Source organism: Cheilinus undulatus, linkage group 21 (assembly GCF_018320785.1).
Source record: "Cheilinus undulatus linkage group 21, ASM1832078v1, whole genome shotgun sequence".
In the NCBI taxonomy this organism is placed as follows: domain Eukaryota; kingdom Metazoa; phylum Chordata; class Actinopteri; order Labriformes; family Labridae; genus Cheilinus; species Cheilinus undulatus.
This window is the reverse complement of record NC_054885.1, coordinates 29,754,290-29,769,866: the sequence shown is the minus strand read 5'-3', so window position 1 is coordinate 29,769,866 and position 15,577 is coordinate 29,754,290. Positions and strand designations below refer to the sequence as shown.

General features: G+C 39.3%; 1 protein-coding gene across 2 annotated transcripts in view; it reads right to left on the bottom strand.

Moving 5' to 3' along the window:
- Positions 1–15,577, bottom strand: part of usp22 (ubiquitin specific peptidase 22) — a 51,730-nt gene that overhangs the window by 2,490 nt on the left and 33,663 nt on the right. For both annotated transcript variants that reach the window (XM_041777966.1, XM_041777967.1), the window contains 6 exons: positions 11,173–11,332; positions 8,858–8,963; positions 7,593–7,751; positions 2,999–3,125; positions 891–982; positions 339–401 (listed from right to left, as the gene is read on the bottom strand). In XM_041777966.1, the coding sequence (XP_041633900.1) occupies positions 339–401; positions 891–982; positions 2,999–3,125; positions 7,593–7,751; positions 8,858–8,963; positions 11,173–11,332 (707 nt within the window). The remainder of the gene's footprint in view (positions 1–338; positions 402–890; positions 983–2,998; positions 3,126–7,592; positions 7,752–8,857; positions 8,964–11,172; positions 11,333–15,577) is intronic.

Genomic DNA, 15,577 nt, shown 5'->3' with positions numbered 1-15,577 from the left:
AACATCCTTCTTATACATGGTTGCTTTCTTTTGTTTGAACCTATTCAAGGAGCATGTTTCATTCAGAGTTTTAGCTCCACTACAGGCAACCTGTCAATGGTATTAAGACAGTAAATTCTCCGTAAATGTCCTGGAAAATGAAAGCTATTGTAGCTGTCATGGATGAAGAAAACTAAGCAGCTTTTAATAGGCTTCAAATTGATTTCATTTAGGGAAGTCACACCCGGATGCTTCAGGTCATTAGAGTGTGCTGCTGTGCTGGAGTACACATTTCTACACTGACGTCAGAGCTGCTACGAGGTTAATAAGTCAGTTGAACATGTATATAAGGTACTCACTTATTGTCGTTGTTTAAAACATCAACCGTCTGTTGGTACTGCCCGTTCATTCTGCTCTCTTTACTGTGGGAGAAAGAGGAACAGCATGATGTTAGCATTTATAATGCTGCATGCAAAAAATGCTACATTGACACACAAATCCAGTAGGTGGCAGTACTATACTATCTATGAAAGCTGATGTTTTCCCTGCCTGTTCCTCTGATGATCACTCTGCCTGTGAGCAGAGCTGAATGGATGCTAGAGTCAGGGGTGGGGCCTGCTGCTGCATGCTCCTCTGACACTAGTAAATATTTATAGGGCATGTTCAGTAATGCTGTTCCGGCTTGGATACAGATGTGTTGGAACTGTGTTATGACGTGTTTAGGAGGCTTTCATACAGAATGTGTATGTGCAAACATTAACATGTAACCATCCAGTTAAAGAAGTGCTAACAAAATATGTAGCAGCCCACTTAAATAAGCATCTGAGGGTTTCCTCTTTATAAAATCTGTGAACATAACAGGGTATGATTCACTGTAAGTATAGAAAAGTGGCTGCACAGTGAAGGCCTACCTGGATGCCATGAAGGGCGTCATGTCCAACTCTAGAGGGAAGGAAACGTATGTAGTGATCTTCCTCCGCAGTTTAGCAGAGTGCTCAAACCGCTGGGGATGGCCGGAGAGGGAGAAAAAGAGAGAGGAAAGGAGGGAGTGGGGGGAGGGGAGAGACGACACATATTTAGAAATAACAGGCGTCATCAGAACAACATAGAAAATACAAACAGTGAAAAGTGAAAATGCATGTTTCCCACCCTGGGTGTCACACATTTCCACATTCATGACATGATAACAGGCTTGGATTGATCTTCTTCTAGCCTGTTCCTATGAATATCATAAATACATTACAGGCTCTGTTATGATTTCTAAAACATGGACAGTAGGAGACAGTAAAAGTCATTAAAACCAGAGGTGTCCTGGGACAGTGTGTAAAAGGGGCCACAGGATGGGAGGTAATACACTAACAACTGAATTGAATTATGAAAACACCTACGCACAGGCTGAGTAGCAGACAGCTAAGTCACTGCTGAAGTGAAGTTTACCTGCAGGAGATGTGAGGCAGCTAGTACACAGGGCCAAGAAACATAAATGTATCTATATTATGAAATATGTATGGATGCTGTTTTAAAAATACCACACAATCAAGGTTATAAGTTACACTGCTTTTTAAGTCACAGCTTGTTTTTGGGATCTCTCACAAGGGAAAAATGATTAAACTAGGGCATTAACGTATTCATTGTGATTAATTAAGGTCAGTAATAAGATAACTATTCGTTTTTGTTTAATCACGATTAATTGCACGTTTTACTGTTCCTCTGAGCATGCTTTGGTTAAGCCACTGCAGTGTCAGAGGTAGAAAATAAGTCCCCCACTGTCATTTTCTTTTTCAAGAAAAATGTCTCTGTTTCCAAACAGTCAACTGCCCTTGAGTTTCAGAAAAGTAAGGGAAAAATCCAAAATGAAAAAACAGTTTTAGCATTATTATGCATTTGCATAACTGGAATTTCAAAATGTAACAAAAAGAGATAAATCACTATTAACTACAGATTTTCTTAAATTTACATGATAGATATCAGTCCTGCCATGATTACTTCCACAAATCAACAAATTGCTTTGTCATACTGCAACCTACTGTTAACAGCCAGGACAACCTCAAATATCTAAGTACAGTACGAGCAATTTTTAAATTTACTTACATACCTGAACGATTTACCAACACCCAGTGGTGGCTTCACAGCCACAGTTGCGCATGTGTCAGGTGTTATTATTATTTTTATTATTCTCGTTGTGATTTAGAAAAACATACAAAAATAGGGAAAGTAGGATTTTTTTGTGAACTATTCTAGAAAAAAAATGACACCAGTGTTGGCATGATGTGCAGAGCGTAACATCTATGCTGCACAAAAAAAAAAAAAAAAAAAAAAGAAAAAAAAAAAAAAAAAATATATATATATATATATTTAATTGGTATTTGGTCACACATTTCAGGTGAAACCAATATTACGCGCTTTTTGATTTGAAAACTACAGTAGGCCATACTGCAATTTAATCTAAATTTTGATTAATTTCCCAGCCTTACTTATCAGTATTCCCTCGTTTCCTTAAATTCAAGAGTATGATCTCATTAGGGAGAACACCTGTTTAAAAAGAGTTTAAACCCACCCATCCTAACATGTTGTCAGCAGTGAAATGGCTGCTTGCAATACATATTTAATGGGGGCAAACATTAAATAGCATCTGATCACATGTAATGTGCGATGCTGGTGGCTACACTTGCAGTAATGACAGCCAGTCTCAGCTGGTGTATTGGTCGCACTGGCATATGGGACACAGCCAGCTTTTTAGATGAACAAAGAGGTATTTAAAGTGTCTTATATATGGACTTTATGTTAAAATCACAATTCCATTGGGCAAAAAAGTGCATTCATGAATAATAGTTTGAATGATGTCATCAATTAGCACTGTTCACATGACACAACAGTATCTGCTGTTTTTGGAGTGATGAGTAAAATTAGATGTGTGAGTGACAGAAGCACCATGTACCCTTAAATAATCAAACTGTCAGACGGTGGCAGATAATGTAACGAGGGATAATTGGCAGCACGCTGTCAGTGGCTGACTCACTTTGAGATGGAAACATGCTACGATGGGGAGCTTCTTCATTGTCAGCTGTTTGGTGGACTCCTGGTAACTATGGCAACCGCCGCACTTGATTTTGGCACTGCTTCCTAGATGCTCGGGCCGCGTAAACCTGCAGAGCGAAAGAGGGAGGATGAAGAGAGGGTGTGTAACAGCAGAGAACATGTGGGCAAACAAGATGCAGAAGGTGTAAAAATAAAGGGCACTGTTGCAGTTATAATACCATGACATCATGGTGCAACAGATTACACCCTTTTCACCCTGCAACATCTAATTCCTTTCCTCCATCATCTAAATATATAAGATATATGTGCTTCGAGTGTGCCTGCAGAGTTTTGGTGCAGCCACTCTGTGTGTCAGCCCACCCAACCCAGAGCCCTGCTGGTATTGCCAACGCCTCTATCACCACAGCAACAGCTCCAACCAGTTCTGTACCTTTAAGAGACTTGCTGCAGCAACTAGGGGTGTGTGAGGAGCTGCAGTACAAAAAAAAGCAAAGAAAAGAAAAGTCAGAAGGAGAGGAGGCGAGAGAAGGAGAGGGGGAGGATGAGACGAATGTGAGAGGTAGAGAGAGAGGGCACGGGGGAAAGGGAATTAGGTGGAGAAGGGGATGGGAGGGGAGGGGGAGGGGGATTGATGAAATAAGATAAGGAGAGGAGGAAGAGAAATTGCAGGAATGAAGCGTCGGTAGAGGAGATATAAGAGGTCACACTTGCTCTGCCAACCTGGTGATGCTTGAAGATTAAAAACAAGGATAACAGGGATGTTGTGCCTTAGCTGACATCACATGTGACTCAACCAACAAGTGGAAGGACCGATGAGATTTATTTCTCAACAAGTGGAGAGAATGATACCGCAGAATTTGGACAGGCAGAGGAGGGGATAAAGGAAAAGCTGTTAAGGTTGTTAAAATAATGGATAGTTTAATCATTTTTGGTCATTGGTTTAAAAACAGCCTCCATTATCTTAACAATAGTGTCCAATAGGACCAAAGGTTATAATTAATAACAGATCTTCAGCCGTATTTTTAATGAAATTGCAGCAAGAAAAAGAGAGAGGTGTCTAAATCAGAAATACATAAGCAACGTGACAGCACCAGCATGTTTATGCAATGTTGACCATGCACAGGAGTTTACCTGCAATTTCTAGTCAATAACAACAAGGAATTGCCAAATATTGGTTACCTCATGCCTTCATTTCTGTTGCTGTGGCATCAAAACAGGTATCAGTATTGTTGAACTTTAACTAGTATCTTATCTGAATTTAAAATTCTGGTATAGTAACAACCTCAAAAGAGCTGCAGTGTTTTTTTATCATTTCAATTCTATAAGAAAGATAAATTTTTTATCACAGCTTTAGAACAACTAGTGTTCTTGTGCATCATGGGGGAGAAGAAGAGCCCATATATCAAAGAGGTTCAACTCTGGGGAACCGCCTCTGATTTGTACTTTATATAAAGCCAGCATCAAGGGAACTCCCAGAAAACGTCACATCCATTCCAAAGGAAAAACAAACCACTAACCATAATGCTGAAGAACCTCTGTGTGCCCTTTGCACTACAAATAAACTTAGGACTCTAAATCTTAAGTTTTAAATTCTACAAAACCAAAGCATGGAGCCGAACACAGAGAAGAACATTGTAGCTGCAAACCATCCTGCTTGGCTGTCTGTGGGATCCAAAAAGACAGGGCTATGTTCACCTTATCCATACAGAATTAGATGGTTTAAAGAGTACCTTGAATAATGGATAATATAACATTATGCTAAGTCAAATTTATTATATTTATTTTTGCAATTGTCTCTTTTCAGGGCGTTATAGCTGGTAACAAAAGATCTCTGGGAATGAAACTTTGGGCCATCAAGTGGAACCATTCATCCAGTTTTGTATCTCACATGTAGCTCTCAATTAAAAGGTTGGGGCCCAAAGTGGGGTGAGGAGATGTTTTCAGTGAGTCACAAAATGTGCAGCTGAAAAAAAAAAGTGGCAAAAAGGGAGGACATCCACATATTTTCTTTTACTCCATTTACCAGTGATAGCAAATTGTGGTGAGTAAATTTTGGTAGCTCTCTCAAGATCCTGAATTATTGATCTCCATTTCTCAGGACAACAATCCAGATTTCCCTTGATAAAATGTTAATTTCTCAAGATTGCTAGAAAAACAACGAAAAATCGAAAATGTTCTTATAGGAAACAGAACAAAACAAAAGCTCCTTTTTTTAAATATTTAGTTGTTTAAAAAACATTACTGTTCATAAGTATATCACGTTATACATAACCAGAAAGCTCTGATGCTCAGGATCTGGACCATGTAAAACATTCTAGGATAAAACTACCACAGCTGTCACAATTGATCCATTTTTCAGGCTTCAAACGAACAAACAATTAACCTGACACGCCAGATGGATTTGTTTCACACATCCATCTGAAAAACCTTCAATACAAAGCATTTGGGAAAGGGCAGAGGCTTTGAAAAAAACTCGGAGTGGGATTGGACGAACGTTCTGTCACATCTCTATGGGCCAATCAGAACAACAAAACGTGACGTTGCCGCTACCGAGGTGCGCATGCACAGCTACCGAGGAACAAACTCCATATAGAACTGCATAACCTGAACCATTGTGACTATAGACATGTCAGTACATGACTTTTGTCGTTTTTGAAAAGAAAACAACTCGATGCTGTTCTTTTAATGAAGAAATGTTGTCAAGTTCTGATAAAACTGGTGCTTTAGCAGCATCCATGCTAATGTCTTCCACCATAATTGTCCCATGTTGCCGCTTGCTTACGTCAGGACTCCACCGCGCCCAAAAGTACCGCCCCTCATTGCTGATTGGTCCCGTCACTTTCTAACCGAGCCCAAGCGGTTCAGACGGGAGCTTTGCAATCTTTGCAGATTCACCAGTGAGAAACAAGGAAATAGGCGTATCCATCTGCTTTGCACGGTTAACAAACAATAATAAAAGTGACACAGCTCACCATTAGAAGCTTTCCTGATCAAAGTATTCCATTAATCAGTCCTACTGCATCAAAAAGAGTCCCCACAATCTAAATCCGGTCAAATGTCCAGTCCAAAACAGACATACATTCATAAAGATCCAAGGCTGGTTTTGCATAATTTTAAATTTGCTGGTGTTTTTCATATGCACTGCATTTGCTGGGTTAAAATGTCCTTCTTCCAGGCATATATTAGCAATGCTATGTAGAAAAACGACAGCCAACCTTGAGACCTTTTTGGAGTATCCAGCTTGAAAACACCTGGTCTTCTCTTCAGAAAAACAGGAGTTAAAAAACTCATTTTCTGTTATATTGGATCCAGCTTTGAACCTGACTTAGCTAAGACTTCATGCTTTGGTCCAGTTGACTTTCCCTGCTAATACCTTTCAGCGAAAGTCATTTTGAGGCCACTGTTTCACAACACAAATTCAGACAGGAAAAAATATCTTGTTTTTTTTGTTGTAATACCCAATATCATTAGCAGCCACAGTGAGTAGCAGTTTGGAAAAAAAAACATCAGACTGTTACATTTCTAAAGACACCTTGTTTGTACTTGTTCTCCAAATGGTTCAAACACAGCATTTAATTTAATATGGGTATTCCTGAACAGGTGTTTTTGGCTGACTTCATGCAGAATTCCTTTTACAATGTGTCCTTCAAACATTTTTCCCTGTGTCTTTGTACAGCCATATATTTTGTTATCTAAGATCCAAACTGCAACATTTTTCATCAAAGACATTTAGAAAATTTTGGAAATTTGGGTTGTCATCTCTTATGGTGGGATAGGAAGGTGGAGGAATTGAGATCCGCTGGTAGAGACAACACTCCAGTCTTACTCTGTTTAGTTAATTTGTCAGATGATAGAAGTGCTGCACAAATAATCTAATTGCAATAACAATGTCAGGCTGTGCACTTACATGCTGGATAAAAAGCTTGAAAGATTAACAAAACTTCTGTCAGAAAGGCTTTTAAGTTCACAATAGTGCCACTATTGTATGTTGTAGAAGTACCATTATTTTCAAAAAAGGAAAACCTTTCATTTTTGGAAATATTAAGTTATTTTGAAAGCAGTGCTGTAAAAATGTCAGGTTTTGTTATTTTTTTTTAAATGCTATGTAATATTGGTATTTTCTGTACTGAAAAATACACACCTCAAAACTATCATTATTCTCTTATTCAAGCAAGTAGACTCATGATACCATTTATGCATTATGTTGGCATCACAAACCGTAATATTGCCCAATATTACTGCAATTGCAAATTATAACCAAATCGTGCTGCAATAGTAACTACTGCAGCACGATTTGGTTATAATTGCAAATTATAACCAAATCGTGCTGCAGTAGTTACTATGACCCAGCTTGTTAGCATTTGTATTGGAGTGGAAATCCATGTGTTCATAGCATTGCAACACAGAAGCCCTGTCCTCAATTTTGATGCAACATCAACTGTGTATTATATAACAAATCTTTGTCAGTTGAGAGTTCTGGAAATTTTCTGTAGATAGAGGTAAAAATAAAATAAGAAAAACACGAAAAGACGAATGGCCAGCCAGGAAAAAAGAGACAACAACAACCACTGTACCTGCGTAGGCAGTCTGTAAGCGTGGTGGACCCTGACAGATGACTCTCCCCATTCACCGTGCTGCCGTCCCCTCCAGGGCTGAGGGGCCAGAAAGGTGTGGACGAGCCAGGAAGATCCAGACTGATGTCCCAGAATGGATCTATCGTCGTGGAAACCCCACTAAGGAAAACAAAAGAGAGAGAAGGGAGTTAACATTTAATAAATAGTGTATGGTTTGTGTGTCACTACAGGTCATGATGAAAGGGTGATGACATAGGAGGTAATACCTTCAGTCTCTGTAGATTCTGATCATGTTTTTGTTTGGGCCTGCTGCAATACTGTGAGAGCATGTGCATGATATCTACATTGTTCTTCAAGGTCCATTTGCAATTCAATGAAGTGTTACATCAGAGAAAATTGGTTTTATATAAGGGATGGCTATTATTACAGCCTCATGGCTGTGATGGACTGCAGCCTGAGCAAAATGGTGGCTTCAGGTGTAAATTAATGTACTATAGACAAATATTTATGTGAGCAAGGGTTGTGCTTCTGCACATTATCACTGATTAGATTATGTGAAGGTGCTGTAGTTCCAAATGGTGCCAGCAGGAGGCCATTTAGGAAATTGGGCATGCATTTATCAGAAATATAGCACCAATATGGTATTGTGTCCTCAAAAGGCATTGAAGTATGAATTATTTGGCACTACACATAAGTAATCTGCAGTTTGCTGTAGCATTGATAGATGGTGTAGCAGGGTTTTAGTTATGACAGAATGTTACACAAGACAATGCACTTGCTCTACTTCAGGAGGTCCCTTTTTTACTGTAGTGGCACGTAATAGTTCAAGCTCTGGCTTTCTTGCTAGTCTGAGTGAGGTGCTTTGCGTGTCAGTGCAGCGTGCAAGTGTTAATGTGACAGGACAGCTCTAGGGGGCAGAAAGGCAAAGCTAGGGTTGTGCCGCTGTCTAGACAACCCCCCCTTGCAGCAGCTCTGCAGGGACTAGGCCTTTAAATAAGAGCTGTGGAAAGGACATAACCAGTGGTTCACCAACACAGTGGGTGTCCACGGCAATGAGCCCAAGAGCTGCATCAGAAGACAACAAGAGTGGAAATAGATAATGGATGAATGAGTAAATGTGGATGTAGAGGGAGGTGGAGTAGAGGTAGTAATTTGGGTGTTCCTTGGAGAACAATGATGAGCAAACACCTCATGTGGGACTTTATTCCAGCTGATTTTCCATTGCTTCTTTATACTTTCCCTTTAACACAGACACATAAACTCACTGGCAGACTTGACAGGTAACATCTGATTGCAGGCCCCCAGTGAAGATTTGGTCAATGATGCAGTTACAGTGGTTTGGATTGTTGGCCTTCTTCCCGTTGTCATCTCCTGTGGACCAAAAAAGACAGCACAAGGTATAAATACACACAGATAACGGCAACAACCTCTGAAGGGCTCCGTCTGGCCCTCATTCTCACTTTCTCCTCCCCCCTGCAGCGGATCCTCCCCGACACTTCACAACTCTCTGGATCCTCCACTTTGGCTAATCGAAGCGAGCCTTACTGCAGGGTGTGTGGGTGAGTCAGCCTGTCATTGCACTGCAGCAGGGCCTATTGGCATTCTTCACACTGCCTGCCTGCCGTCCCCTTGGTACACACCATTGTCAGTCTCCTTCAGTATGTTTCCAGTGAAGTAAGGCACTGCGCCCTTTGGGTAGATCTAAGCTACAAGTCTATGAACCGGATCAGAGAGAGTAGGTGGCACAGTTCAGGTCACATTGCTCTCAATTTCAACTGACTTTGCTCTTTAAATTCCAATCTACTTCCCACGAAAAGGCTGCAAGAAACCCCTCAAACTAATTACATTTAAAGACCCTTCACGGCAATTTTTCAATCTAAATACAGTATATACTAAGGGTGTTATAAATGTATGCGCCCCCCCCCCCCAAAAAAAAAAAAAAAACTTCTGACTCTCAAGAAAATAAATTTGTCTAAAAAATGATCTCTCTCATTATTCTGGCATTTAGCAAATAGAAATAATTTTAGTAATCCTAATTGACCAAAAACAGGAAAAGTTTAATCTGATTTAATGATAGATGGTGAGAAAAAAAAGTTCATGTGTCTTTTTATATAGTGTATGTAAACTTCTGGTTTCAACTGTATGTGCATCCTTGAAAATTCTGTGTTTAACAGACTCAGTTTTTTAAAAATTAGAGGATCCTCGACATTGGAACAGTCCTCTGATGGCAGTGGATGACATAGTAGCCTTCGAAAACTACTGTTCTAGGATCCTTCCTGTGAAGAACTGAACAGACCTCCCATAACACTTAAAGCTCTGTGACTGCACACTCAAGGATTACAACGTGATGCATTGCTCTTTAATAGGGATGGAGATGGAAACCTGGTTCTGCAAGGACCCAGTGCTACATTTTTTAAAACCGGAAAACCAGTAATGTTTCAGTTTAGTGATACTGCTTTCAAGTCTGTTGGGTTCTGTAACCGTACAGCATCATACAGCATCATACTGTAGATCAAATTAAACTAAGATGCAGTACCTTCAACTGTCAGCTGCTGCAATGGGAGTAGCATGCACTTAAAACACTGGCATTAGCTGCTGCAGAACAGTTGTTTACCTCATCTGTTCTGATGAAAGTGACTTTTAAGCAAGTCTCATTAGTTAATCCTGCCCAGCAATTCCATGTTGGATTCAACAGAGTAAAAATTAATTGCTGGACCTGATGAGCTAATGGACGGTGGTATGGTGATGTGTTAAAGCAGTGGTTCTCTACTGGTCCGGCCTCAGGACCCACAAGTCTGTCTTACAACAGATCGCGATCCAAGTTTTCAAATAATTTTCAACAACGCATGTTTAGTTAATTGAATATGTTGCAGTTTGGAGCATGATTGGACAAAAACGCCTGATATAAAAAAGAAAAGGGACAAAACTGACACATTTTTTTACCCTCTTTCCACATCATTAAGCCTACTTGTGAAATTACTTCATTATCATGGAAAAAGTAGCCATTTATTGCAAGAAGAGGAGATAAATCAGTTGAACTATTGATCAAACATTTAAATTTACCCAATTCCACAGTAAAACAGGGTAAAATAAAAGGTATAGATGCATGTCCAATAAGGACTTCAGGACTTTTGCCACCATTTTTTTTTTCTTCAGACACCTAGTCACGACCCACTTTTGAGTCCCAACCCACCAGTTGAGAACCACTGTTTTAAAAGACGGCTCAGTAAAATGGCTATATTGCCAATAGAGTTTCATGATGTGTTCAAATGTGACATCAAGAATGATAAAGTTGAGTTTTTGATGAAAAACTTGAGTAAATACAGTTGTGAGGATGAGAACTTTGTTTTCTTCTTCGGTAAAAATTGACATAACTGATGGAATCATGACCTTTCGAACGTTTTAACTCAAGCTCTACTCAGCTTATACCACCCTTGTTAAAAATCTACTGTTCAGTCTTTCTACCAAACAAAAGTAATTATTTATTTATTAACTATTTATTATTATGAATCAGAACCATAAGCTCTGTGAAAAACACACTTCTTGCATAAACAGAGGGAATAATAGTTATATAGCTTACTGATGGTGTCTCCTTTGCAGTGCCTGTGTAGTACATCCAACGCTGCGATGAGAAACTCGTGGGCGTCTTGCTGCTCGTATCCTGCGAGGTGACGTGCATGAGTCCACACCAGGTGCAGCAGCCGGAAGGGAATGTGGGGCGAACGATGGCCCGAGTAGAACTGGGAGCAGGGGAGAAAGAAAAATTGAGGAGGTGGTGCAGATAAATATAAGAGGGTGGTTAGCCTAGTTTTCCAGATGATACTTACTACATTAAATTCTACCCCCTCTTTTCCTATCTTATTGCTACATCGATCACTGTCATCTATAATTCAAAGCAAAGCCACAACAATGATTTTTTTGTGACTCAAGGAGATTTTCTGACACTTTTAACACTTCTTCTACAGGCCTCTTCAGACCTGAATTCCACCACATGTCCCCTAAATGCACCACCTCTACAGACAGCAGATCCATGGGGAGAGGAGGTGTAAAGAGAGACACAGTGGCTGCAAAATGGGGGCATTCTGCAGCAAGAAAACATCAATCAGTGGAGTGTGTTGCAGTCTTTGGGTTGCCATGGGGATTTTGAAGTGATTGACAACCCAGGTCAGGGTCAGGAGATATGGGGAAGAACACGGCAGAGTTGAGCAGAGTGCAAACACTGACATGAAGTTCCAAGTGGAGCTCAATAATGCCAGAGATTGCTCTCTACACAAATAGAGGAGAGTAGGGTAAGATGAGCCAATGGGAAAGTTGAACCACCCTGTATATAGGCAACTGTACTTAGGTTTTGTCATGTGACCATGACTTCAGGAAGTAACCATTATTTCTATCTTGCTGTGTTGGGGAGAAGCACATGGATGAAGTAGAAGTTCTTCTTGTTTTACACAAAAAAACTGATTTCTGCCTGTCAAGTACATTTTTCACATGCCAGGAATAATGACACTTATATCAAAGCAAAATTATCTAGGTCAAAAAAGAATATATTATACGTGTTGGTGATTTACCGGATTGTACCGGATCGAATCGGACGGATCTGTCTGTATTTTAATGAATCATCAGTAAATCGAATTGTAGTCTGTGAATCAAGATTCAAATCAGATCGTCTTGAGGAGGAGAGAGACTTTGGGGCAAAGCGCGCCAAGGCTAAGCTGAGCCAACACCGTATGGCATTTAAGATTGAGTAATTCTCTCAAGTGTGAAATGTACAAAACAGATTTCAAATTATTCACCTTGTAACATCACTAATTTAAATACAATCAAATGTTTTATTGCTACATTTGCAGCTATTTCTGTACTTGTGAGCAAATAAGGCTTTATTTTTTTGCTTTTAATATATTAAAATGACATGATTATCTGGACTTGTCTGGCGAATGTGGGATTATATGGATTGAGTTCTTTCGCCTATGAATAAGTAAATGCACTTTTAAATTTTCTTAGTTTTTATCTATATAAATCAAAGACAAATTTCTATCTCTGCATGCAAAATTAGGCAAAGTATTTTCTGTTCTTTCCTTCATCATCATTTGATTAAATTGAAAAGATCTCACATTAAGACAAATTGAACTTCCACTTGGTTTGTCACAGACTTTTTTGCTTATGACTTGCTGACCACAAAGCAGAAGTCTAACCTCTGCCCTTCTGTTTCCAAGACGGTCTGGCTGCAGCCTGTTCATCTTAGACAACATACATCTCAGAAGACACTAAAACTTTCAAAAATAAATTTAGATCAAACTTCTGTTTAGGATTAGTACCAAAAGTTAAAAGTCAAAAACCTGACCAACACAGCATTGAATAAAGCCAAGTAAACTGCCTGCTTACAGGGAAAAAAGCTTGACCTCTATGAAAACATTCCAGCGCTGCCAACATCGCTTCGTTAGCAGTGTACACTATGTAGATAACAAAGCTATTTAGCAAATATAGCTAAAGCTAAGCTCACAAAGCAACTATGAAAGATACCCATGTAATCTGCATAGCTAAGCTAACTTTAGCAAAGTTTGCTAAAGCTTACCTATCTCGAGCTTAGCTCACAAAGCTTATATAGCTATGTTAGCTTTAGCCATGTTTGCTAAGGCTCACACTGCTAAAGCTGACTTAGTAATATATAGTAGAGTTACATAGCTAACTTCAAGCTAAGCTCACAAAACAGCCATGTATGTTATGTAGGTACATCTTCTGTGTAGCTATGTAAGCTTTTGCTATTTTTGCTACAGCTAACTTAGATATATTGGCTCATGAAGTAACTGATAATGTAGCTAGCCTAGGTATATTTGCTTGAGTTAAAGCAAAGGAAGCAAGAGTGAGCCAAAGTTTGTGTAACTACTTCTAAAATGAGTCTGTACATAATTCAATCCTGGATTAGACTGCTTATGTTTCCCAGGTCGTAATGTTAGCAGTGTGGTTATTTCATGACTTTAACTGTAAGACTTTGTAAATAAAGATGGATTTTAAAAAATCTAAAACTTGAAATACATTGTATTAGCAAATTAAGCACTTCCTTTCCCTCCAAAGTTGAATCAGACAAGTCAGACCTGTTAGTTGGCACCAACCTCAAACGTTTTGAGAACCTGCCAGGGTCATGCCCCGCCCCCCCAACCTTGATGACTAGGACATTGAATAACCATTGAATTATTCAGTGGTGTTGAAACTAACTGGTGTTTAGTTTTCTGAAAAATGTGGAACAGTGAAACTATTTGTTCATGCATTCATGTTTAAGTTTAAACTTAAAACTTAGATGTTCAGTTTACCCAGTTTTAGCACTTTTTTAAGAGGTCATATTTTCAGTAGGGGTGTGAATCTCTCCTTCTCAAGACAATTCAATTCAAATCTCGATTCACAGACTACGATTTGATTCACTGACGATTCATTAAAATACAGAATGATTTTGTCCGATTCGATCCAATTTGATCCAGTACAATCTGATTATAGAATCCAAATAAATTTTTGCTTTAAAAAAACTTCGCAAAAAAGAGGGAAAACAAGATAATTTCACAATAATTTAAGTTTATTTGATCTTGTTTATAAAACAGACTAAATTTCAGGCCTCCTGTGCTAACATTCTGAAATTATGTTTAAGTTTTCATCAACCCAGATGTCTTACTTTGACATTAAATTGGGAGATAAATATCAAATTCAGTTTTTACTGGTACATCTTTGCCCTTCTGTACTTGTAACTTCCTTAGCATTATTAATCCCAATAACAGTAAAAACTAAATATCAAATTTTCCCAAGAAGCACAAACAAAAGCTCTGTGTGTCTGCTTGTACAGGAGAACAAGGGGTTAAAATAATATTGAAAACAGTCAAATTAAAACAGCTTTCTATACATTTTGTTCCTTTCATAATTCCTCTTAATGTGAGTATTCAGTCTACATGTCGCAGAAACATCATTATTTCCTTTCTCTGTGTATCTAATCATTCTTGATTGTTTGCCTACTTGAATTATTTCACTGGAGAACAGCTGATCTCTTGCTCAGTGAAGTCCTCTCTGTTTAATATCATATCAGTGGGCTCAGATGTATTGATTATGTCACCAAATTAATCACTTCCAACAACACGTTATGGTTGTAAACTCTGTGAATAAAGGGGCTGTTGTCATAACTGTAGACATCTCCAAGTTTTAACGCAGAAAAGTGTTTATGTTCTGGTGCGTTTGTGCTACATTTATCATTAGCATCTTAGCTAAGCTTGAGCACCGTTGTCTCAACAGGTGAGATTTATGAGCTGCCGTAGTTCTTAATCGTTTTTCTGCAAAGTGTACAGATGGGCAGACATTTCGAAAGTTATCCTTCCTTCATAAGGAAGTCCACATGACTTTTTCCTGAGGTGCAGAACTGTAACTGAAAGACATTTAGGTGACGACCAGTGAAACACATCCAGCTACCTAGCAAGCACCTACATTGAACGGAACTCTCGTTTAAAGGTAAAAGGTCACCGCGGGTCACCCGAGTTACAGCCGCTGAGCCAAAGAATGGTGGAACGGGCTACGAAAACAAGCAGCAGAGCCTCAATGAACCGATCTCTAACGTTAAAACCGGTCCAAAGACCGGTTCATGCCGCATTTTTACCAATCCAGGGCTCCGCAGATCGATGCACTCGGACCGCTGACGTCAAGATCGGTTAACCGATCCATATCAGATTGTCTTTACCACACTAATTTTCAGACAGATTTGTTATGGATTTATGCTCATCATTTCATTTTATTGCAGAGATCTTGAATTAAACATTCATGTTTTCATTCTGCCTCTGTCTCATTTTTCCTGACCTTGAGGACCGAATAAGTAACAACTCGCTATCTTAGCCCACACTACCCTATGTTGTGCACACCTTGTTTTTCACCTGTCCCAGCTCTGTTGGGGATGTGATTGAGCTGTGAGAGGGGAAGACATGCCATGCTGACGTCTCCCGAATCTTACAAACTCTGCTCCT